We start from the raw sequence: 27,556 nt of genomic DNA, 5'->3' as shown, positions 1-27,556 counted from the left end.
TTTTAAGTTGCAAGTACAGATCTATTTAGTGTACTTAATACTACTTATCATATTACATTGAACATAGCTATAATTTAAACAAAAATATATGTTAATAGTTTATACATATTTAAATGTAGAAACATTTTAAATATTAAAATAAATCAGTGGCAAAGCTTAAGTTTGTAGTTGGGGAGACATTGAATAAAATTACACTAATATGCTTAGATTCTTCTCTTTTTATTTTACCTATTCAATAATACATTTTTTTTTCATATGAGTAATTAATAATTCCATTGTTCAAAATGACATAAATTATATCATCAGCCATGATGACAAACTACACTATAAAAACAACAATATTAAGAAATATGTAGGTACCTATCGGCTATCAGTAATAGCGATTTAAAGGGGGCGATGGCGTAACAACGTAATGTAGATGTAGATAATTGAGGAAATCCGAATAGCGAGACGTGTCTCATAGCAAAGATAGTAAACCCCACTTACATTAAAATCCCCTCTGTACCCGCGTGCACATCTTTGATATTATACAATATTTGGAATGAGCCGCATGGCCGTATTGCGCGCATCTAATCTATTTTAATAATTCTTAAAGACTATAGCTGTACAACGAAAAACCAATTTTAACAAATATTTAAACATATGTCATTTTTATAGTATAAATGATGTTAAAGTTTGTGAATATTTTATAAAACAAAATTATTTTTCCTGTGTTCTAATTTCTTAGTGGGTAGATGTTGTCTCATTGTATCCTATGACGCTTCGCCTCTGAAATAAATATTTGTAAGATATTGAAATAAAATTACTAAAGTATTAAGAATGCTCATAAATAATTTTTATGTAAAATTTAATACCTTTCAAAAAAAAAATAATTGTTATATAATATTTCCAGATAAATATGCAAAGAAAATGTATCAAAAACTTATGGAATCTTGTAATACAATAGGTTGATACAGGGAGTATGTATTAAAATAGGTACCTCACAATGAATTTTGATATGGAATGATTGGACAATATAATACAGTATATAATATTAAGTAAACTTGAAAAAAACATTTATTTTAAACAAAAAAATCAAAACAATCCAATCTTTTATTATAAGATTTTTTTCTAATAAAAATAAAGAATAATATTAAAATTTAATAATTACAAAATATTTTATATTGTTATCATGCATTCAATTTTAATATTCTTAATAAATAGTTAACATTTTTATTAACATACAATTTTTTCCTAAGATACGTACTAAGAATATTGATAAAAAAAGCACATTGGAAAAGATAACTGTGTTTTTTATCAGTCTCTTCGATATGCTGTTATAACAGGTTTTTATAAGTCTTTCAAAATATTTCACATCCGTTAAAAATTATCACTTAATTTACCCCAACATACTTTTAATATGCTTATTAAAATAAATAAAATGATTTTTAACTTTTAAAAAAATACTTGATTCATAACACAAATAAAAATTCCAAAATATATAATTTAAACATTCAAATATGTACAATAGTACAGGATTTAATAAACATAATAAATAGTAACATAATATTTGAAAGACTTGCACAAACTACTTATTTTTATTTGCTATCTTTTGCAAGTATTCGATCAAAGTAAATATTTTAACCAATACTTTTATGTGACATTGGTTGATTATCAAACATTATTGAGAAAGTTGAGGGATGATATATATTTTTAATCAGTGGATTGCTAAGTTAATTCAATAAGTATATATTTAACATAGTAGTAGTATGGAATTTTTAGACTTCATTCAATCTAATATACTACTGATAATTTTACTCATAGAATCAAATATTACTGTACTTAAAGTATCTCTTATTTAAAAGATGGAATATAGTTATTATGATAAAACAATTTGATCATATACCTTGTTCAATTGATCTTAACTAGATACAATTTATTATGTTTAAAAATCTGGGTTTTCATGTCAGCACATACTAAAAAAGGTATCCAATTTATATGAATTAAATTACATTATGGATGGCATTTGTCCTTTCTAAGTATCCACCTGAAAAATTATTTTTTGTTTATCAAGCATGGTTACCAATTTTAACTAATAATATATTTTAAATTAAACATATAAATATATACATAAATTTACTAACTTCGTCTAAGTTGATTGAAATAAGAAAGCATTCGCACTATTAATGATGGAGACACAGTCACTGTATCTTTTGATTGTTCCATCATTAATTTATTTCTTTCCACTAGCTAAAATTAAATAATTAAAATAATATGTATTTATATCAACTTTACAACTAAAATTAGATGATATTGCAAGAACTATGGTTTTAGAATTCAATAAAAAATCTGTTATATAAACTTAATTCAACTCTAGATTGTATCTTGTCTAAACAATAGCCAATTGTTTTAAATATTTATTATTAATAGAAAAATGCAGGAAACATAACTTTCTCTTACATCATCAATATGATTCCTATAATATTAAATAATATTTTACAATATTTGTATTGTTGAATTGTAAAATTATTTAATTGAGAAAATAACTATGAGGCTGGTACTATTTAAGAAAAACCTTATCACCACTACCATTCTGCATACTAGTGTATGCATACAGTGGAACCTTATTAAGTCAAAATTCAAAGGAAATGCAATTTTTTTGATGTATGGAGGTTTTAGTAAAAAATGTTGATTTAAAGGGTTTTTAAAATGTATGTCCTTATATTTTAGTTTTTAATTATTATAAAGTTGTAGTATATACTATATATAGTGAAACCTCGATAAATCAAATCAGTTGGGGACTAAAATAAAATTTGAGTTATCAAAAATTGGACTTATAGAGGGTCCACTGTACATATAATTAGAGTGTGTATTGTATTGTATTTTAAAATTATTACTAAAATATGTGATTAAATAATCAATCATTTTTACATTTGATACTACCATACATGTGTAACCAATTAATCGCAACTCACAATACTAAATGATGTGAAAATAAACAACTGAATGAAAAATACAACAATAAACATAATAAACTCAATTAGATTAAATTATTTTTCATTATATGTCTATATTCAGAACTCAGAATGTTCAAGTTAATTATAGTTTTTCTATCAAATAATTGAGGTTTTAACAAAATAATGGCATTTATTTGACTAATTAAGATTTTCAACTTATCTTGGTTTCACTGTATTTATTATATGAATATTAGTGGTTTAATTAAATTTTTTTTCCCGGGATTCTTAGACATAATATAAAAAACTTAATACTACAAAGTATGGTTTATGTGTTACTACTAATAAGTAATCAAAAACACTAGTATTAAACTCTATAAAGTTTAGACTTAGTTTACTAGTGATAACTAAGCAAATAATATTATAATAAAAACCTATTAATTTAGTATTAATAATTCAACTATAAATTTTATATTAATATTTTAGTCATACCTCTTTTGCAAATGATTGATAGAACATTCTATCAATACACATTGGACTCCAAAGCTTAACATTATGATCAACACCAGAAGTTGCTAGTAAAGGCCTACTAGGGTGTGGTTGAATACAATTAACCACATGTGTATCTGCCATTAGCAACATCACTATTTCACATGTATAACGATCCCATATAAACACATGTCCACAATCACTACCTGACATAATAAAATCATTGCCCCAGAATGTTGCTTCTTTGATTAAAGTTCTAGAAAAAATTAAGAAATTCATTTTTTTTTGTTATTAACTATATCAAAATAATGCTGTGAATTAAATTTAAATAATATTTGACTTCACCTAGCATTTCTATGACCTTTATATTGTGCTTTGATTGGTTGAAGTGCAATAAAATCATCAAACACTGGAGTTTTTTTATTAGTTTTTAATTTATTTTCAACTCTTTGGTTACTGCTATTTGAAGTAGACTGTACAATATTATTTTCATTTGAGTTGGTACTATAATTATAAACAAACATTGCTGTTAAATACAATTTTTAATAAAAATAAGATATATCATTAAAACCATAAGATACTAATTATTTTAATAATTTGAAATTCAATATATTTATATTTACAGATGCATTAAATAATTTTTAATATTGTTCATCAAACGCAATTTTGAATTGTTATTCATTTTTGTTAAATTCTGTACCAATTTGAAGTAAGTGAAACAATTATCAATAAACTCTAAAATAAAATAAAAATTTAAAACTTACTTTTCATCAATATCTACATTGATAGGAACATCAAATTCGTCTGAACCTTGTGGTTCAATTGTACTTATAGTACGTCTCAAGGATGCTGAAACTGGAGGAGAATAGTTTGGTCTCCCTAAAATATTATCAACATATACTTAATTCTATACAACAATATACACTATAGAAATTATATAATATATTCACTTACAATTTTGCATAACAACAGAACGTAATGATGGTGTATTAAATACATGAATTAACATGTCACTCATTCGAGCCATAACTTCAGACTGTATTCTTGATCTTGTAAGATTATCTAAACAACAAAAATAATAAAACATTTAATTCAAAAGTATTCTATTACATTAGGGTGTAGTCTAAACTAAAAAACATTAATGTAGAATCAAAGTAAATAATCATTATTTATTATCTCGACAATATGGGCAATTTGGTGTTCCTCCCAGGATCTATTATATCTCTTAAATCTTATTAAGCTATTACATATTTCATTAAAATTAGTTTAATTATCACTTGTCTTGTAAAATATATTATTTCATAATTTCATACCAGTAGATGGTCGAGATAAAGGTCCAGTGTCACCCCAGTCACCTCTTAATCTTATTCGTCTATATGGTGGTGGAATTGGTGCATTTTCTAAAAAGTCATTAGCAACTGCTGTCATACAAGAATCTTTATTAAGGCTAAACAAATATATTTCTTCATAGGAATAGCTTGCAAGCATGTCTCTGCCATCAGGTGAGTATGACAAAGATGTTATACGGTAAGCACGATGATTTAGATGAGGAACAGTAAAGGAAAATTCAGGAACAATTTTTTGAAATAATCCTGAAAATAAATGTAAAACAACAATTATAGAAAGTAAAACAAAGAAGTATAGATATAGATAATTACCTACATTATATTTTACAAACTAAGATTATTACTAAAATTATTTGTTAATTAATAAATATTTGTCAGAGCAAACTATACTGATTAGTAAGAAGTAAAAGTAAAAAGTTTACATAATAGGATAATACAATATTAAAGTTGATTAATAAAAAGGAATAAATAAATAATTTTGAATGATATAAAAATATAGTTTAATGATAAATTGAGTAAATTTAACATATCACTTACCTTTTTTCATAATTTTTCTTCTGTCGACTATTCTAACTATACTATCTATTGTGGCAATAGCAAGTTGATAAGGTTTAACAGGATTTATCGCAATAGTGGAAACAGGTTTACCGCAATCAATCAATTCATGCTATTTGATTTGGATAAAAAAAAAATGTTAGTATAATAATATATATTTTAAATATAATCAAATAAAAATCATTTGATTTACGTCATCACAACGTTGTTTTGAACATTTAACACTCGTTCTGAGATCATATTCACGAACTGTACCATCTTCACTACAGCTTAGAAATATATTGGGTTCATTGGGTATTGTTTCTAGTTTATAGCATTGGCTACAATGGCAAGTAAAAAAATTCCACTCCGTCTCCTCTGGTCTTTCCAAATCTAAAACAAATAAAATTAAAAATATGTAAATTAATAAATAGTAAATATGCATGAATATTTACCAAGATTAAGAACAGAACCATCTGCACCACATGAAATGATACGGTTGTCTGAAGTAGGTAAGAATTTTGCACAGAAAATATTAGTTTTATGTTGTGTTTTATAATCAACAAGAACTTTGTATGAAAATGGATTAGTAATCACTATATGTTTATCATCACCAGCTGTAAGTAATAATGATCCAGTATCGTTCCAATTCACAGAATTAACACATCCGTGATGATTTTCCAAAATTTTTTCCAAGCCAAGTCGTTGTACAAAATGCTTACTATCTATAAATAAAAATGGAGTATTTAATAATATACTATCAACTGCAGTTTTTTTAACTACCTCAATTTAAAAATAATGTTACTTTTAAATAATATAATAATTTAATTGCTGTTCAACTGTTGTTATACTGACACAATACCATTGGTTTTAAATAAATTATAATTAATGTTAATATACATGTAATAGGATACCATTTAATACATATCCAATTACTACCAATTCTAAGAACTGTCAGGAAATATGTTTAGCAATAACAACTAATCCTTAGACTTGTTAATATGAATCAGGAACATAGAAAATGTATTAAATTACAAATAACTTTCATAAGGATGAAACAGTTAAGTCATGGACTCAGGTCTAAAAGAACAGGATACCACATATAAGAAAGTCCTTAGCAAATACATTAAACTATACCAAAACCATTGAGCCCACAACACCTTCAAGTCTCCGGCTTATACATTTTCTTGTTATATTGAAGTTGATTAATTTAACAAACTATTTTTAATAACAAATAGATTTAACATTTATTTAAAATCCACAACTCAGACAGATAAAAGTAGGCACACTAGATACATAAAATATTATTTTTTTTATGAGCAATAATAATTAATTATAGATTCTTTTAGAAAACGTTTCTTCATAAAAAATTTGATAGGTGTTAATAAAATAAGTTTTCAATACCAATACATTATACTACTGTTTACATTTAAAAATTAATATAAAATAGGCAAAAAAGGATAAAATTGAAATGAAGAATAAATTTATGATCAAAACAATAAACTGATAGTTTTGTGGTACAGTAGTGCAATATAATTGAGTGCTGAAGAAAGGGTTGTACTTTGATGTATTTTAAATAATTATATAATTTTAAATGTACCTGTACATTTGTAAATAATTTTTTAAAAAAATAAGAAAAAAAATACAGAAACACTATCTAAATAAAATTTTAATAAACCCACTGTAATGTCTTCCTTTTCACTTCCCGTTATTGTTCAACAATACATACAATGTAACTGGCAAAAGAGTTTTATTTTAGTTAAAATTAAAAAAAAAAAATTACAAATTAAGATTTTCATCCATTTATAACAATTAGGAAATACCTACCTAAGAGTTACCTATTAACTATAAAGAATATTTTAGAAATTCTATATCTATATTAATATGTTTATCCATTGCCGTAGAGTATTTTTAAAAAAAAGAGTTTGAAAATTTTAGGTCTGTATTGCTTTATTAAGTTAAAAATAGTTAAAATAATTATTTAAAGAGGTCTTACATAGTTTTAAAAGTATTGACAACAATGAGATAACTATCAACTATAAACCTGTCTCGGGGATTTAAGTCACTAAAACAAAGACAATTTACTTATATCACTATTATCTATGCATTATAAATGGTACCTAATAAAACCAAGGAAAACAGTATGTTACAATATTCATAAGTAAATAATATTACAGAACACAATATAATATTCACGTATGAAAATATTGGAATGATTTTGAATTGTAAAGGTATTTAATTTATATTAGTGACAGATACATAGTAGTTGGTAAATTATTAATTGATCGGTATCAGTATTTAATAGAAGAAACACCTTATAGAAACTATTTTAGACTCAATCGATGCTATACATTACATACTATACAGCGAATTTGCACTTTACAACTAACAATACAATTTTATTAAAGTAATATACCTATCAACGCATACAACCATACAAGACATGCCAAGTGAGCTATTGAAAAATAACTATGGCCTATGGGGTTATAAAATGTTATACAAGGGCACAGCCCCACGATTCACTGGGTCAAAGCCTAAAGGGCGGGTGCGTACGACTTACTCTTGGAAGAGTTCCTCAATCTCGCTGAACCATGGTCGTTATAAGGCTGGAAGAAGACGTTCCGGAACAATCCCTTGGACGGGAACATGGTCACGTGCTCACGTCGAACAACAGTTCTCTGAACAATAGTCCGCGTCGTAGTCTTCAACCGTTCTTGTGGCGACCGTTAGTCGCAGCGTCCTGCGACAACAGACGGAAAGCCGGTGGCCCGGTGCCAACGTCGAACGCATATTCTGCATAGAGCTAGTTGCGCTGACGTCGGCCGCCTTAAATAACTCTCGTGCAACCAAATAATAGATTATATTTATATACGTCATATAAACGGCGAGGGGGAAAAAAATAACGATAAAATTGTTTTTTATTTTTGCCGTCTTTTTTCAGCGCGTAATTGTCGCTATACCGCAATAATTATATTACGATATGCGAACGTTACCACCGAATACAACAATAAATATTTTAGTTTTTTGGTTATAATTTGTTAAGGTCCATAAGGTTGGCCGGGATAACGTAATAACATACAAAAATACATAATACTATTAATACCTAACTAATAAGTAATAATAACCATTAACCAAATCCAATCACTAGAAGTATTTGAACGGCCAAAACAAAAATATTATTATTAGTAGTAAAATAAATATTAATAATAATGTGGTGATATTATACACTATGATCATGGTCGAATCAGGTAACTGGACCATAAAATAGTGATTAACCGGACGTGGAGGTGGTTCCTGTAGTGCGTTTGCGCCCGTGTGTTGCGTTCTTCGTGCGATCAGCTGTGGCGACTGACGCTGCCACTGCCGTTGTTGCACCGTGGACACTGCGGACACTGCTCAAGGTCAACTGACAAAAGCGAACGGTCGCGGGTATCGTAGTTATCCCGTTGCCACCGCCACCGACGTTTTTCGCGTTCTATACACGTCCATCGGTTCGTCGACTCGACCGCCGTCAGTGTTAGTCGTCGGTCGTCGCACTGCCATACGTCAGTTTGGTTTTCGATTCTGTTGAGCGGCATTCTTCGTCGCCAACGTCGCGTTATCCACACGATATCACCGCGCACCGCCGAGAGTATTTCCGCAAATCACCTAAATTTGTAATCGGTAGACTCTGTCCGTGAGTGCGCGCGCGCCCTGTGTTTCACTGCGAGTAAGTCTATTGCGTGTTTGCCGTGACTTAGCGACTGTAAGGTACACATCTCATCGGGTTTCTCGTCATAGAATCCCACCATCCCTGTCGATCGCCGTTGTCAGGGTCAGTGCGTGGCCCCCTGTTGTGTCATATTTCGTGGTACGCCAACACTTGCAAACACGGCTCTCCGAACGCGCGCCTCGCGGCTGTTGACAACATGCCATCGTGTTAGGTCCGACGACAGCGGATGTAACATGAACGACATTGAAACGATCGCGGCCTCGGTGTTCTACTCCGCTAGGGACGGACGGTTAAAACGATTGCAGGTGAGTGGAGCCAACTCATAGTTACTTATATTACGTGGGAGGGGGGTGATAATTTTCGGTGTTATGAGACCCGTATTAGCTATAGTAGATACATATTATGGGCACTGTGGACAAAGACTAACTACTGTCGGTTCTATTGATGCTGTCACTGTTCGCACACTGATGGAATCATTTTGGAACACTTTGTCGCCTGGGCCTCTGCACTTGCCAACCGATTGTCAAAGGATACCGTACACTCCACCCCCTCAATTTTGTATTTTTAGTTATGAATTCTATCTTTGCACTTCTTACTTGAATAGCTTTTCTTTTCCCAAATCATATTACCCTTGATACAAATTTTAGTAAAAATATCTAGTCATAGAAGTGTATATTTTATAATTGTAATTCTTAGATGTCAGAATAGTAACCTAATGTAAAATGTTCTCTCATTTTGTTGACTAATATGTTTATAGTTATTAATTTGTTTTATTTAAATATAGATATCTACCAGATTAGAAAGTTTTTTTTTAACTGAATAAGCAGATTGACTTAGATATTTAAATTCATCTTTAGCTATGACATTTAAATGTCATTCTTTAATTACATAAGACCACTTTATTTGTTATAGGTTATCTACAAACTACATTCCTTACTTAACAGTTATAAAAAATGTTAAATAAATTTATTTCACTGATTTTAAGTATATACCCATCATCAGTTTAAAATAAAATATTTTAAAAACTTTTTAAAAATACCTAACAAAACAGCAATTTTAACGTTGGTTTTATAATTATTAAATTTTTTAATTAAATAAGTAGGTAGCCCATTACCCATATAATATGCTCATTTATCAAGGTATTTTTCTATTAAGTTTTAAATAATAGTTATTTTCATCATAGAAAAAAATTATATTTTATAATTCTGTTAAAGACAAAACATATGCCCTCTTGTATATTAGTTATCTTATTTTTAAATATTCAAATTGATTGATTAAATAGCATTGTATAATTTATTACTTAAAACTAAGTGTTATTGTCTGTACCTAATTATTCATACATTGTTTTATAACATAATATAAAAATGAGGTAGGTAGATTCACACTAGATATTTTACCTTGTTATATGTGCCTAATTATATTTACTTAACATATTTTTCTATCATAATCCTTTTGTTAATATTGATATTTGAAGTTAACTTTAACATCTGTTCAAGTATAATTATATTGTAGGTAATATTATGTTCTTAATGTTTCTTTTTACATGAGACTGTTTACATACAATTAATTTATAAGTATGCTAATAAAAATGAAATACTTTTATGTTTATTTCCAGATTTATTTAAGTAGCTACCTTTTGTTTAACTTGATACTTTCATATATATTTGTATTACCTATATAATGCAAGTCTGTATACGTATACAGTAGGTATACTAAATATATTAAAAGTCGCATGTGAATGGTATTATCAATATTAATACATCACTAATATTAATTATGTATTTATGCTTAAATTTAGGAATCTAAATAATGTTATGAATCATGATAATACCTACTGTTATAATATAGTGAAAACACATGTTATTTTTTCAAAAATCTAGTTATTAGGTATTCAAATGGGATAAACTAATATTTCAACCAGAATTTGGTTTTCTAGATTATAGTTATAAAATTTAAATATACTAGTATACTATAAAAACTAGCCCATTGACAGTTTAATATAATAATTATGTTTAAATAATATTTTAATTTTCCACCAATGTTATTTTGTTATTTATTATTAATACTGTCTTAGAGCTTTGCTTAGGGCTCTTTTAGTAGAGCAATTAGAAATTTGATAAAATAAAAGTTCAAATAATTTCATAATTAATTTAGGTAGGTTTCTTATTGTATGTATACAATATAATAAATACATATATAAAAAAAAATATTATGTTATATTATATTATTGATTGGAGTCGAAACAAAAACAATTTGTCGAACATTGTCTTATATTTTTTTTGCTAGCAAAAAAACCTACATACCTTTGTATGCGGTGTGTATATTAAATAACGATATCAAAGATAATAAATTAATAACATAATATTAACCCTCAAAAACTACCTTATGTAAAAAGAAATAAAACAAATTGAAGTTTTATAATATGGGTATTCAAACACGCTCTTATAGCAGTGTATCATACAATATTATGTAGGTTAGGTTTTATTATAGTATTAGTAAAATATGCAAACCCCTCAGTTATTAATTAAATAATCAAAAACAGTCGGATCGCTTGAAACGATAATTATAAATTATAATGTTAACTTTGTAATAATATAATCAAATAACATAATTGCGCAGTAAAAAAAAACAAAAAGAGTGATTCTGTGTTTTTTTTGTTTTTCTCGTTCGCATTAAGAAATATATATATATATATATACTTATTTTGAGTGGTAAACGGTGTGACGGTGATAATCAATTTATCATCATCGTTTTATAAATAAGATGAAAAATTGTTAATAATATTATTGTAGTTACGTACGCACACGCGTCCAAATAATATTAATAAAAATATTGCGCATCAACATAGAGGAAAAAATACGCGAACGGACGCATTGATGGTATATATTATTGTGCACCGCCAAAATATAAATCGGACGTTTTACTCATGGTCGCCACGTGACTGAGACGGCAGCCGTCGATTTATATCGTATTTTTATCATAATTCAAAACAAAACAAAAAAACTATGGTCTACGGCTATCGTAGCTCAGTTTTCAAAACAATAACAATCATAATATTATTTTTAAAAAAAATAATGGAAACGCCAGTGTGTAACTATAGTCTCTCGAAACGGCAAATGCATTTACGCAATTACATCGTAAACAAAACCTCTATCGTTGGCGTTCTCCTGACTCCTCGCTGTTTGGCTCTTGTTTGCGTATTACAACAATACAACATTGCGTTGTTCCATATTTTACTATAACGATATTTTATAATAATACTTAAACATCGGCCGATAACCCAATGACGATGACCCATTAAATTGAAGTGATTTTTCTAAGACTTGCCCGTTTTCTCCGTTGGTTTCTATAGGTATAATTTTTAACGATTCGTAACACTACACTTAGCGCACAGCAGAAGTTCTATCTCCTATTATTTTTATCACCGTGTCCGGAGCCAATTTGATATTTTTCATAACAATATATATATTGTATATAAAATAAAAAAATTAAAAGCGTATCGAACCAGTACAATTTCGTATTTACGTTAATAGTCACTTATCAACGTTGTTTAATTACGTTTAACAGCTGCTGCCAGTTATCGACTTCCACAGTTCCACGCGTCGCTACTTCTCTTATCTGCATACTTGAATAAACTAATAATCATTGAACATATTATTTAGGTTCAATATCCTGTAACGGCTACGGCTTTAATATTTTATTCTGATCCGCCAATATAAGTTGGATTAATACCTACGTCAGTGGCAGCTATAATATTATCTAATTATTATTATATATTATGCCCATTCGTCTGATATTTGTAAATATTATCTATCCTTTGTTTTACTTTTTGTATGTGGTGATTATAGTATTAATATTACATAAAAGATATATACATTTTTTTTTAATTTAAAATAAAACTAGGATACACCTTGGCCATGGAATATATCTGATTAAAAGACAAAAAAATATAAGGATACTAATATGAAATAATAAGATATATTCCATTAACAGCATTAACCATTGTTACCGAAATATGTAGCCACTGAGTTGGATAAGATTATGAAAATAATATAATTTGTAGTTATCTGATATAATTTATTGTTCTTAATTCTTATCATTAACTGTGTGCATGTTTTGTGCTTGGAGTGCTAGGATGGTTATTACTGTCGAGTACAAAATTATTATTATAATTCTGATTTCTGATATTGTTAACACGGCAACAATGAGTGGTTTGTTCATTTGTTGTCCGTCGTCCAGTTCTTACTTCTTTCCGCCACGAGTTTTGTTGCGGTTGCCAATAGGCAACGGCGGCGCCTTCGTCGTCGTGTCCAGCTCTAAAAACGGGTTTCTTTGTGTGCTCTCGAGTTATTTTCATATTCATATCGTGCCGGATGCCGTCGACCGTCGTCAACGACGCAATTGGTTGACGACCGCTCTTTTTTCAACGAGATCTCCGTCGGTGTAAATGATACGGAATAATATATTAATATGTAAATAATAATAATCGTTGGCCGTCGTAATCTCCCAAATATTATACGCGTCATACGTGTGAATATAATGTATATATAGCAATAGCCTACCCACTTGTCGACCATCGTCTGACGCATTCTATCTCAACGAATAATAATATTATATTCAATATTGTTGTCGCCAAAGTCGTATTTACAAGGTTTGTGTAATTGGGTTCCTCAGCCCCTTGACCTTTATTTCTTCTTAATGCTCGACTTTTTTTTAAAATAATAGTATAATAATAATGTTCCATATACGGTACAAGTTGAATATGTCATCAAGAAATAATCCAATCACACCTAATAAAATGATGAATTTATTTGTTTTGAAAACTTGTAGATTCAAATATTAGATACTATTTGTTTAGCAATAAGTAGTATTATCTATTATGTAATTTTGTATTATATAATTAACTATTAAATTAAAAATTACGGTTTGTTGTATGTCTACCTAGTAAAAAAATAATGACCCCAAAATTGTATTCCCACTAGTTAAGTGTTATTTACGTATTATCATTATACATTACTTTGCTTTCCACAATCACTACTACAACCAAGCACCGACCTAAGGTTGATCGTTTCGTTACGAATTCTTTATAACGGTTTCCGTGATAGCTGTTCCATTTTCTACTTAAATCGCCCTTTCCCACTGAATTGGTGTGTATTCTAAAACCAAAGATTTTTTATGTACACTAAAAACATATCCGAATATTTTCTATTTAATTCACTAATATCGATTTAGCAATTACATGACTTGATGACTTATAATAGGTGTAATATACCATATATTAATTGTAATTTGGCAAGCTATGTATGTATAAACCAAGTTTAAGACAATAAGACAACTTTTTTATTGCACGTTTCTTATGTATAAAATATACCTAAAACATGATTTCTTCGTCGTTTTCTGCCAAATTGACATGATCCTCTATATTTCCATTTTACTTTCATTATTGTTTTTACTTAGTGTTTTTAGTCAACTAACATAATAAACCCAAAAATTCAGTTTTAAATTGAACACATTTTTAGTTTTTCCCGTTCGTTATGAATTGAAATGGGTTCAACTTATAGTAGTTATTTACCTATTATTATTAATATTTTAAAAATATAATAATAATATGTTTATAATAATAATACGTTTATAATAATAATACGTTTATGTTATGTATTGGTTCATTTCTTTAACAAATTAACACAAAAGTATTATAAATTATAGTTTAACATTATGAGTCTATGACCTACATGTCTTTATTCAATAAATTAACCAAAACAATGTATATAGCATTAGATAAAAAATTACTATGTATAAAACAGTTCAACTGGTTTATTTTAATTACAAATTGTATACATTACAATGTAATGATTACATTTTAGTTGAATATGACAATATTCAACATCTGTATAATATGGATGTACCGATGTTCCAATATTAAATGGGTACTATCTACAATTAATATTTTAATTACTTTGTAGCTTTTACTAATATGTAATGAGTTTTTAATGATTTCGAGAATTTTAAATATTTTTACGTGCGTCCTTTATTTGTTCTGGTTAACTAAGACATAAGTAATGTTACAATAATATATGTATATTACTTTAATATTATTTATGGGTACCTACTTAAACCAAATACACATATTATAAATAAAACGAAAAGCTATAGAGATAACAACTTGACCGTTTTTGGTAATACTTGGAGTTATTCAGTTTAAAGAAAAAAAATGTATTTCCCTAGCATACGTATTAGGTGTGTTACTACTTACTACAGTGGGATCTACTACACACGTGTATTGAATTCGCACGTGTTCCGGGCTTCTTGGCATAAACACTGCTATATACACATACAACTGTTAATTATTGCGCTTGGTCGTTGGCAAGGTTATTACACGACAATACCTGTGTAATATTATGTTTTGCTTCCTTGTTTCGTTTTTACTTGTTGAATCATGATTGAAATATATTATTTAAACTATCGTTGATATAAAATTAAACGTAAATGACGGATGAAGGTGGACATGAATAGGATGAGGACTGTTCGTTGTGTGAAAATAAAAAATTGTGCGTAGTTAAACGAATTAAATTTGTTTTTAATTTGAAATACATTACAATAATATATAGTATTGCGTGATACCTGCTACTTTATACACGATTGATTTTTATTACGACAACGTTAATTAAACAAATGTATTGCTGTTTAGAACGCGACATTTTTTAAATAGTGTTAACGTCTGCAATATGATTTTGTACTATTTTACCAAACCGTAAGAAATAATAAGACAAGATATTGTTGTGTCTTGATTCGAATTCCTTTTTTATTTTTATTTTGTTATGCTAATTTCTGTCTTACTATAAATACTTATTTCTACTTCCGATTATAATATGTTGACTGTTAACCAGCTTATTTCGATATCAGCGATCATCTAAATCAATACTTAGTTTTATATTATACTGTATAAATGTATAAAATCTTTAGTATATATTTGTTTTTCGATTTACTTATGAACAGCTTAATATTATTTTTATATTTAAGCATTATCTACATGATTATAAATTTATAAGCTTACATTAAATTAACATTATAATAATAATATAGTAAAAGTAAATAATATCTCAGTCAGGCTCCCCTTGTCAATTATTGGCCTTATACTAAATATTTTTGTGGGCTCTTTACCTTTGTACAAAACTCCAAATTGACAACATGATAAATTATATATATTTACTCAAAGATTAAAATATAAAAATAAATATATATATATTGTAAAAACTAATTTAGTATATTATAAATAAATTTAAGAAAATATAAATTCATTCTGATGTCACGAGCTTCTGTATTCCAGGTCTTCCCTGTCCCCTCTCCATATGGGGTTTCATAGATCTCTCCATAGTTATAAAAGTTACTAAGAAAAAAGTCACTGAAATTTAAGTCCCTATTCTATTTATTACTATTTACTATTTTATATACAAATTAAAATATTTATTAATTATACCAAATAATTAAAATAATTGGAATAATTACTTTTAAATAACTTAGTGTGTAATACAAATTTGAAAAGTAGAATTTTTAACTTAAGATAAAAGATACAACATATTTTTCTACATTGCAATTAAAAATTTCATATTTCTGAATATTATTATAGTTAATCTTAAATTTTCATCATGAAATACTTACTCTTAAATTTTCAACATGAAATACCTACTCATCAATCCTCAATGCTAATAATAACTCTAAGTGTAAGATTTTAAATCTACAAAAAAATTGTAGCTTTTGCATAATTGAATGCATATAATCAACAAAGTTAGAAAAATAATAATAATCATACTAATATAAAATATCTTTTAAGAGGCTACATCAAACTTATCAGTAAGTCTTTTGTATGTTAAATATAATTATAAATCATAATCTATATTTGTTTCAACTAGATAATTAGTACTTCATAAAAGTTAATTTGTAAGTTTTTAATCTAATAAAAACTACAATAATTGTGATTATCAAAATTTTATCGAAGAATAATAATGTTATAAACTAGAATAATAGAAAAAATTATAGTGTTCCTGTATGTAAAAATAGCATTCTAGTTAAACAATTTTACATACTAAAATATACTTATCTATAGTATCTATGAATTCAGTTACTTATTGACTAAAACTTGTATTTTCAAATATATAAAATGACAATTGGGTATATTTTATAAATACTTGTAAATTATTATTTTATTATCATTATATTAAAGTTGCATAGGTTATAATCTTTTTTTACAAAGCATTTTAAATTATTTTTTATTTACAATATAACTTTATCATTTATCAATTTATAAAATATCTTTCAATGATTGACTTACCATTTCAAACCAGGAAACAAAAAAAAATTAATAATCCTTCAATATATAAAACTAAAATTATAAAATATATTTTAACGTAATAAATGTAATTATCTTTTCTTACAACATCAATATACAAAAGAAATTATTTATTTCATTAATAATTAATGTATTATGTTAGGTATATGAAGTAATCTCAGTTACACCTGTTATTCTCTTTAATCAATCTATATAATTGTATGGATTGCATTGCTTTATATCCATATGTATTTATATAAATAAATATTAATACAGTGAAACTTCCATTTTACAGTCTCATTGAAAAAAAAAATATTGTATTATATAGAGATTTTACATTAAGATTATAAGATAAATACAATTATGTAAATCTGATTAAATTCTCAAAAATATTGAAAGTAAATTGTGTGATGAGTAATTTATGTAAATAATAATTTGTTTGTATTCTACATTTTTTATTTTTATCAAATTGTGACTGAATTTGTTCCCAAAAATAAATTGTGCTATTTGTGACTATGGCGCTCACATAACTATTATATATTATATTCATATTATAGCTAGCACAGTATATTTTATATCTTAAAATAGATTAATTTGATAAGAAAGGTCATTATGGATTACAAGATATGGATTATAATAATATTTTAATTATTTTTAGTTAAATCCATTAAATCCTCAGTATTATTATCATTACAATTAAAGTTATTTACAATGATTAATTATAATAGGTAATTTTATTTCTATAAAATACTATTCGCAGAATAATAATATTAAAGCTTTCTATGACAGTGCCTAGGAAGTGAAAGGTAGAATGACATTAGACAAAATGATTCACAACTTTGTAGGTATATAACACGCTTCACAGTCAACATATGTGTTTGCGAATAGTTCAATACCAAGGTCAATATTTTTCATACGGACAACAGTTTATAGAGTTTAATCATGTGTGATCTAGTATATTTTTATATTGCAATAAAACAATGAAAACTAACAAAATTAATATTATTGTTTTTTTTTTTATTATTATTATTTATTTAATGTTACTTGTCTATTATAATTATATTTTAATTTTATTACTTGTATGTATAATATTTTTTTATTAGATTTTGGTATCTATTAAGTGCAATAGTTTTGATTCAAATTTTGATCAAAATTTAATCAAGTTAGCTTATCAATTGATCACCCAATATTTAATATCTGGTAGTTGTATGTAATATTCAAAGGCATTACTAGAGGGAGGGTTGCTTTGGTGGGCTTCAGCCCCTCCCCCAGATTTTTAAGTAAATGTACTTGTAAACAATAGCATTAACTTTATTTTTGCCTACAATATAAAAAAATATAATGTTTCATATAAACGAATAATCATTCAAGTTAGTTGTAAACATTAATAGAAACAATAAATAATAATCTAATCATAAAAATTTGCTATAGAACATTTTTAGGAATCTATCCCGGTCCCCGAACTTAAAGACTAGTTATATCTATGGTACTATTCATTCCAATAGGTATACAAAATGTAATGGTAATCAAACCATTTTAGAATTTGTCTATAACTATAAATTTGCTAAATTTAATTATATTAAAAATTGCCTAGTTAAAATAATGTTAATAGTTCTCACTTATAGTTAGTTTACTATAATTAAATAATTTATCTTGTTTCTTCTAGATATTTTTAATATTTTAATAGTAAATTTTTAATATTAGTTATTTCAAGGTAAAATAATATTCTTGTTAAACGTGTTACATAAAGATACATTATATATATTCCCTCATATTTATAAATCTAATCAACAAAATATATAAGTTGATTTAAAATATTACATTTTTTAAATTTAAATAAAATCTAAGACTTTCAAATAAAAATTATGATTTTGCTATGAAAATATAAATAGAATAATACTTTTAAAACCTAGTTACACATAGTAGATAATAATTATTAACAAATTGAATTAAAATCAATATTTTAATTATATCTAATTATTGTTTTAGTAGGCACCTATAGACTAATTACATATATCATTATTCATAAAAAATAAAAAGTTTATATTTGTGATTTCTAGTTTGTATTAAAATAATGATGTACAACAAGTAACATACCTATGTTATATAATTAAATAAGTATATTATGTGAGTGTTTCATAAAATATATGAGAATTAAAATTATTTTTCTATAGTAAATATAAGTAGGATAACTGAGTTCAATGTCTGTATTGAGTGCATATGTTCCTATGTTATCAATATCCCACTATATTTTTCTTTGAAAAAATAAATATGTTGCTTTGTCTCCTTTCTTTCTTGCCTCTCTTCCTTTGTCTCGTCAGGATCATCAAACATGATAAATTATCCTCATAAAAGTATTTTTTCTTTTCAAATAAATAAGATTTTTTTTTATCGAATTTATCATAGTAATTTATTTGGATCAGCCTTGAACTGTATTAAATGATCACAATGTTGTACCATGTATGGAAGTATTTATTTATCGATGAAGTCTAGTTGCTGGTAGCTCGTTTCCTTGACCCTTCCTTATAAAGATATAAGCTATAGACTATAGACACTTATGGAACTTAAAAACGTGACTGAACTCTACTTCCTGGTAGTGACAAATGTTTACCAATTTTAGGGTTTAAAGTCTTGATTATCTAATATTGCTATTAATTGTTCATGGAGTATATTTCAGTTTCACCATAAATGACCTTAATATGTTTGTTTGCAGTTGCTGTTGGAAGGCAAATCAGCGATGGAAAATGCCAAACTGTTGAAAACCACAACAACTGGCGCTACGCCATTGCTGATGGCCTGTAGACACGGCCACTACGATATAGCCTTGTACTTAATCAAAAGACACAAAGTCGATATTGAACAAACAGGATCAGGTATTAAATGAATCATTGTCTAATGCATAATCTTTTACAATATTAGGTATATCTTTTGATTCCAATTTTATCCTTTCTAAACTAATTTAAAAATATATTATAAAAGTTAAATCTGTCAAATTATAATTTATTTTATTCTATTTCATCTTAAGTATTAGCATTTAGCTTATTATCTTATCTGTTGAAATTCAGATGTAGTCTATATTTTTTAATATTTATAAAACCCGAGTTTTAAAAACATAATATGTAATTTAAAAAATTTGTATATATCTATACAATTGTTGTTTTTATTTTTAGTAATTTATATTTATTTACTTACAATTATATTTTTTGCTGATTGTAATTTGAATCCATCCAATGATAAAATAATGTTATTTTAAATAATCATGTAGATTGATAGAGCTTAAACTTTTGAATTAGTCTTAGTGCTTATGTTGTCCGATTTATTTATACCATTTAAATGATTATTACGTCTTTGTTAAATATGTTAACATTCTATTAATTATTATACAGGTTTATTAATCATTATGTTTCTTAACTTTAAAGCTTCGTTTATAATTTTATTTAAATTTTTCTTGTCTAAAAGCTGCAAATTGATAACAATAATAAATAAATAAATGAACATTAATCTGATGTTGCAAAAGCAAATTATTAAATACGTTTTGATAACACTATGGTCTATGTTTTTCTATGTTTAAAGAATAAACTAATAAAACTATACTTATAAAGTTATCAAACCTATTTTGTTATGTATACTGTTAATATTTTACAGTATGATCAATTTAACATATTAAATACTCAATATTTCTTAAATTATTGGCTTTATGTCTCTGACTCATCACAACATACTAAATTTGAAAATTTTTTTGATTAACTATTTGGCCAATCTTTATCTAAAGTAGTGTTTCCCAACCTTTTTGTAATGGTCACAAATTTATTACTTGTTGAGTAAAAAAAAAAAATTTCCTAAGTTTTTTTTATAATATATGTATTATTATTTATTTTCAAGATAATTGTCTAATTAATTTATGAACACCACGGGTTGCAGTAAATATTTTGCAACCCATAGGTTGGGAAACACCGATTTTTATCCTTTTAATTTTTATCCTGATAAGTCAATTTATTCTAATGCACAAAGTTGGTTTATTAAACTCAAATTATCTATATATCAAATGCTTATATCTTAAATATAAAAAAGTTGGGCTTATTAATTATTATTCAATAAAATAACCATTTTTTGATTTTCATATATTTTATTATTCAATATTAAATGATGTACTATTATAAATTTTTAATTTAAAACTATTTAAATAATTTCTACAGTTTTTTATAAGTTATAATTACACAAACGTAGGTTGCTTAACTTGCCGCTATAATTATTTTGAATAATTATTGTTATTATTATTTAAAGCTATTTAGATATTGTTTTTACTGTTTAAAAATTGACAATTATAAAGTTATTATTATTTTAACTTCTGAAAATAAGATAAATGTATTCTGTGTATTGATCACTTTGAAAATTGCAAGTGATAAAAAGTATTTTAAAATATAAAACTAAAAAGTAATAATCAATGAAAATATATGTTGGTAGTTTTACTAACATATTTTAATGCCAGTATTTCGGAACATTGTACTATGAATGTGTTCCTCAGGTTCCTCTAGTCATAATTTATAATTGTATAAAACATTTCTACTTATTTTTCACTATCAAAAAAGGTCATAATTAGATTTTATATTATTATTATTTATCTGTCATAGCAAGGTTATCTGTTCCTTACGCAGTGATTAACCGTTAAAATATTTTTATATTTTTATTTATAATTCAATACTTTATTGGATTAAAAAATCAATTAATTCTACAGTATTTTTGGTCATTTTTATATTTGTTTAATTTATTTTATTGACTTGAAAAAATAGGTTTTTTTTTTTGCTTTATGGTAGACTAGTTGTACAAATTATATTAAATTACTATTATTGTTAATCAGTAGAGGCTCGTGGCCAGTAGGTTTACGAAAAAATAGTGCACAATTATACATTTAATTACTATAATAACACATAAATATTATTGTAACAATTTTTTCCCATATTAAATAAATAATATAATTATTAGTTATAAATAAAAAAAACAAAATAAATACAATATAATATTATGTCAGTTATGTATCATTTAAACTGAAATAAACACAAAAGAGACTGAAAAAATAATACCACTTAAAAAAACGCATACGAAAATTATCAAAAACGAATAATCTTTAGCAAAAATCGTTTAAATATGTGGTAGGTAATAGGTATCATTCTATTCTATGGTATGTGCAAGTGCTATGTCGTATTGTCGTATATTTTTGCGCGCGGGTCTACAGAGTTCAGACTACGACATGTCTGTGCAGGTCTGTTCATGTTTCGACGTGCAACGTTTTTCGTATGGTATTTATATAATATGTTAGTGTTAGTGTTCGCCAGATGCTGTAGTTGTTAACCACTGTATGTCTGTTGTCTGTATAGAATTCGGAGTTTCGGACTGGTTTTGTCATTATTATTCATTACAATTTACAACCATAATAAATAATAATAAAATATTAGTATCTATTATAACTATACTACTGAGGCACTCGGATCCACAGTTTCTGTGACACAGTGTTTTGTGTCCAATAATATTATGAATATTTTTTTTTTATAAATATAAAATAATCCTAAGTTACGAAAACATTGAACAACCACTACAATATTTGAATTATATCTATTCTCTGAAAACTACCGATTTGAGAAATAACGTAAGTTACAAAATATTGAAAATGTTGAGATAATGAATTTGTTATCTATAGGTATGGTTCGAATCTAACATCATTCATTATGTTAACATTTAAAAAAAATATATTTAATTTTAAAATAATGGGATGAAATAAGATAATATTATTTTATAGACGTAATTAGAGCTTACTCCGCGTATTTGAGAAAAAAAACAAATCAAGTATGAACCTATAGTAATTCAGCCGCGCATTTACACCACGGAGAATCGTGTATTGTAAAAACTATATGCAAGTCCAGAAATTCTACTTGCACCTCCTCCAGGCTAAAACGTATTTTATTTTATTTTTAAATTAAGTGTATGGTTTATCGCTAATCTCTTTCCATTAGACCTCTCGGCTTATTCACTGAGCTATTACAATATAACTGGTAGCGTAAAAACAGATTTTTTATTGTTTTCTTTGAATTACCTTATATTGAAATGTCATTTCTCAAATAGATGGTTTAATTCTTCAAGCACTTCCCAAACATTTTATCATATTTTTTAATTAAGCGGTGATTATATAATTATTTTGTATTTTTTTTTTTTATTATTATTATTTAGCGTTAGATGCCAAGTGTCTATCTAATGCTGACTATCATTAAATCCGTAGCCTTGTGTAAAATTTAGGGATCCAGTGCTTTTTAAAGTTATCAATGTAGTTCTACATATTTTTTCTATTTGTAACAATTAATGTTTTTGAACTAAATGTCGAATGTAGAGTTAGAGATTGATAATCTTTACTTTGAATAATAGATAACAATAATAAATTAAAAATATAAATATAAATCTTCAAATATAATTTCATTACAGATCTTAGAAAGCTACAAAACATTCCTTAAGTCCACCCAATTAACTTTTACCTAAGTTGTTATGTTGCTTATGAAGTATTAATAATTTAAAAATTGATCACGTTCAAAATTGTTTTAATGTTTTAGGGAGAATGTGAAGAAAAGACATAATAATTTTATTTCGCAAGACGCTATAATAATAATTAACGTACAGTCACCCTAGATTTGCGTTAGATGTTTTTCTTCATATACTGCATATTTCCATATTATGATGCGCCTTAAATATAATTTATACTTTATTTTTAATTTTTTGTAAAACCCTAATTTTTATTCACAGTTATGTTTGACGGTGAAACAATAGAGGGAGCGCCACCGCTATGGTGTGCGGCCGCTGCTGGACACCTGAACATAGTAAAACTGTTGATACGAGAAGACGCCGTAGTGAATTCAACAACCAAAACGAATTCGACGCCGTTACGTGCTGCGTGTTTCGATGGACACTACGAAATCGTCAAATATTTAGTCGAACATGGTGCAGGTGTGTTTGCTGTTCATTTCTATACATTATTATTAATAATTTTGACCTCCCTCAAAAATGTTTTATTCTCAATACCTTCTAAGTGTTATTTTAATATTCTGCTAGTGGGTGGAAAATTACCTATTTTTAGGGTGGCACGAATGCCTTTAGGTTATACACTAGTGAGTACTCAATAGTGACTAGATGTATGTATAAGTAACTGCGCATCATATCTCTGGGAAACGAGAGTCGAAATGTGGTGCAATTGTACTCTAGCCAGAAATCGTGGTAGTCATTAATGAAAATTATTCCCACTTCGATTTTTATTCAAATACATTTTTGTTTAAAACTTTAAATGTTATAGTCTAAACTGTACGCTTATCGAATTAGTAAAAAATAAAAACAAATCTGAAAATTTTACCAGTTATAATGCGTATTATATATTTATATACCTATAATTTCGAGTGGTCGAATATTATGTACAAAAAAAAGTTACTATGGAATTTCTCGCGTACGTGCGACGCTCGCCATACTCCTGTTTAATCGTCATCGTGAAGGTGAAATTTATTAACTACGGGAATAACAAACTGTTGTTATTCTTCGTCGTCTAATTATTATTTCTTCGGTGGCACCCATTCAATAATAGATAATCGCTTGTGTGTCGAGAAAAAAGCGTATTTTATTACCTGGACAAATTATTTCTTTTTAATTATTATAGTAGCTAAATAATAACTAATAGTAACGTCTTGAACACTATGAGTTTTATTATGTATATTGTTCAATTTATGTATTTCATGCAAATTATAGATAGTTAAATTTTCTCTTAACGATGGTATTTTCACCACTTTTAACAGAGATCTTATTTTTCCATAACCACAGATATCGAAGTATCCAACCGTCACGGTCACACGTGCTTGATGATTGCTTGCTATAAAGGTCACTACAAAATCGCCAACTTCCTGTTGGCTCTAAAAGCTGATATCAACAAAAAGAGCGTAAAAGGTAACACTGCGTTGCACGATTGCGCTGAGTCAGGTAGTTTAGACATATTCAAAATGCTCATTCTCAACGGAGCCAAAATGGAAGTGGACTCTTACGGTTAGTGCTGCTCGATTATATTATTATGTTATTACCAAAAGTTGTGATATATTATTATAACAGTAAAAATAGTACTACGCAATTTAGTAGACGATAAGAGTGCCAAAAAAAAAATCAGCCGCGTCGTCCGACAGTAGGTAATAATTTATATTGTGTTTTCTGTAAAAATGTATAGGGATGACACCTCTGTTGGCCGCGTGCGTCACCGGTCACGCTGACATCGTTGACTACCTAGTTAAAAGTAACAACTTGGTATCGCGCAAAGAGAAGATCGAAGCCTTAGAACTGCTTGGCGCCACATACATTGACAAAAGAAGAGACTTGATTGGTGGTTTCGATCTGTGGAAACAGGCCATGGATCTGAGGTTCAATGTGGACGACGAACAAGACATACCGAAACCTGACAACGCACTGCCGATTGAAGCGTATGAATGGGCGCAAGAAGTGAAAAACCACGAGGAACTTAATGAACTGTTGTCTGAACCTGACGAGATGAGGATGCAGGTTTGTCGTTTCTATTTAACCCACCGGGCACCGCCTTCATTGATCTGGGGCTTTAAAAAATTTTCTCTTTATTTAAATTTAAACATTTTTTTATTTTCTTATTTTTGCAGGCTTTGTTAGTGAGAGAACGGATTCTTGGTCCTACTCATCCGGATACCAGTTACTATGTGCGCTATCGAGGCGCTGTGTACGCTGATGCCGGCAAATTTACTCGGTGCATATCTCTGTGGAACCATGCCTTAGATATCCAAAGAGGTTCTCTTGAGTCTTGCCACCAGATGACTGTCTCTTCATTCTTCTCCTTTGCTGAACTCTTCTCTTTCATGTCTGATGCATGCGCTACCAATGAAAACAACGGGTACAGACAAGTGCCAGCTCTATTGACTTTCGAGGACATCATTCAAGTCCTGATCAAAGCTGTTAACGAATTATGTGAACCTAAAGTGCTGCCATCGTCATTAGATTTATCTCCTAGATTATTGCTCATTTCATTGGATCTCTTTAATATGGCACTCAAGTATGTTTATGCTTTATCTATAGTAAAGCAAGTTTGCTTGTATACAATATAATGTATTTAAATTCTTTCATATGGTTGATATTTAGATTGATCAGGAATGATGAACATTCTCACCTGACTCATCGCCTACTGTATCGTTTGAACAAGTGCAAAGTTGTCGGACATCTCGGTCAGACTGCTCTTCATTTGGCAAGTGCGCGTAAAACTGCTCTGGCAACATCACGGCATCCCCAATCTATCAGTTCTGAAGATGCGTCTATGTTGCTGAGAGCATTGCTCAAAATTGGCGCCGATCCCAACGCCCGCGATGATGAGGGCAATACACCACTTCATTTAGTGTCTCCCAAAGATATGACAACAATCAAACTGCTTTTGGGTGGTGGAGCTCATTACGATGCTGTCAACATGGCCGGTCGCACGTTCTGTGACATGCGCAAAGCCACTCCGCATAATCCGCTGTGCCACACATCTTTGGCTTGTCATGCTGCGCGCGCCATACGCAAAAACCGTATACCATTCGAGGGAAATATACCAGTCACGTTGTACGAATTTGTAGAAAAACACTAGTTAAATAGACATTAGAAGACATACATGTATAATGATGGTTTGATGTTTCTGTAATTTATTGTATGCACGTAAAAAGAAAAAAATAATAATTATTTTATCTAATAAATCGTTTATAAACTTATAGTACAGACTACTACTATATAATCATTAATAAGAAAAAACTCATCAACTGGAAACTGTGTGGTTTTCATGTGTGCAGTTGTATGTACCCTTCTTATTGGTTCTCTGTGTTACAATTTACTGTTATTATATAATATTATAAATATAAAGTAAACAAGCATTTACCCACCCTGCCAGTTGTCACTATGCTGTTAAATACCAAAATAACAATATAACATTTTCTGTACAAGATATTATATTTTCTTCTTTATTTTATATAGAGAGAATAGATGTTTTAAAGCTATTTTTATTTATGTACATTATAGTATCTATAAACTTTGTTTACATAGATGAAGTTTAATAATTCTATTTTATAATAAATATATTTAAAAAAAAATTATCCTTGTGTTGTGTTTCATAAATACAGATTAAAACTCCTACTCTTAGGACAAGTGACATGCTATA

At 27.7% G+C, this 27,556-nt stretch overlaps 2 protein-coding genes across 4 annotated transcripts; one reads left to right on the top strand and one right to left on the bottom strand.

The window, feature by feature from the left end:
- Positions 1-230: 230 nt before the first annotated feature.
- On the bottom strand, positions 231-8,744 carry LOC113559303 (DDB1- and CUL4-associated factor 6-like). 2 transcript variants are annotated; one of them, XR_003405924.2, is made up of 12 exons: positions 7,863-8,744; positions 5,758-6,027; positions 5,517-5,695; positions 5,306-5,435; positions 4,736-5,014; positions 4,377-4,484; positions 4,187-4,301; positions 3,768-3,926; positions 3,426-3,678; positions 2,124-2,229; positions 1,886-2,026; positions 231-768 (listed from the first exon to the last, which is right to left on the bottom strand). XR_003405924.2 is itself a non-coding variant. In XM_026964976.2 (11 exons), the coding sequence occupies exons 1-11, from the start codon at positions 7,948-7,950 to the stop codon at positions 1,983-1,985; spliced, it is 1,731 nt and encodes a 576-aa protein (XP_026820777.1). In that variant the 5' UTR covers positions 7,951-8,744; the 3' UTR covers positions 1,832-1,982. The 2 variants fall into 2 exon arrangements, 1 of the variants encoding a protein (XP_026820777.1); XM_026964976.2 differs by lacking the exon at positions 231-768 and having other exon boundaries at positions 1,832-2,026.
- Positions 8,745-8,811: 67 nt separating this feature from the next.
- On the top strand, positions 8,812-27,115 carry LOC113559302 (protein fem-1 homolog A). Of its 2 annotated transcripts, XM_026964973.1 has the most exons (7): positions 8,812-9,319; positions 20,054-20,213; positions 24,127-24,327; positions 25,186-25,404; positions 25,580-25,908; positions 26,019-26,425; positions 26,512-27,115. In XM_026964973.1, exons 1-7 carry the CDS (start codon positions 9,248-9,250, stop codon positions 26,990-26,992), a joined length of 1,869 nt encoding a protein of 622 aa, XP_026820774.1. In that variant the 5' UTR covers positions 8,812-9,247; the 3' UTR covers positions 26,993-27,115. The 2 variants fall into 2 exon arrangements, with proteins under 2 accessions (XP_026820774.1, XP_026820775.1); XM_026964974.1 differs by lacking the exon at positions 20,054-20,213 and having other exon boundaries at positions 8,813-9,319.
- The last annotated feature ends 441 nt before the right edge of the window (positions 27,116-27,556 follow it).

This window comes from Rhopalosiphum maidis, chromosome 4 (genome assembly GCF_003676215.2).
Source record: "Rhopalosiphum maidis isolate BTI-1 chromosome 4, ASM367621v3, whole genome shotgun sequence".
NCBI lineage: Eukaryota > Metazoa > Arthropoda > Insecta > Hemiptera > Aphididae > Rhopalosiphum > Rhopalosiphum maidis.
Note: the sequence above shows the minus strand (reverse complement) of the source record. Positions and strands in the feature narration are given on the sequence as shown.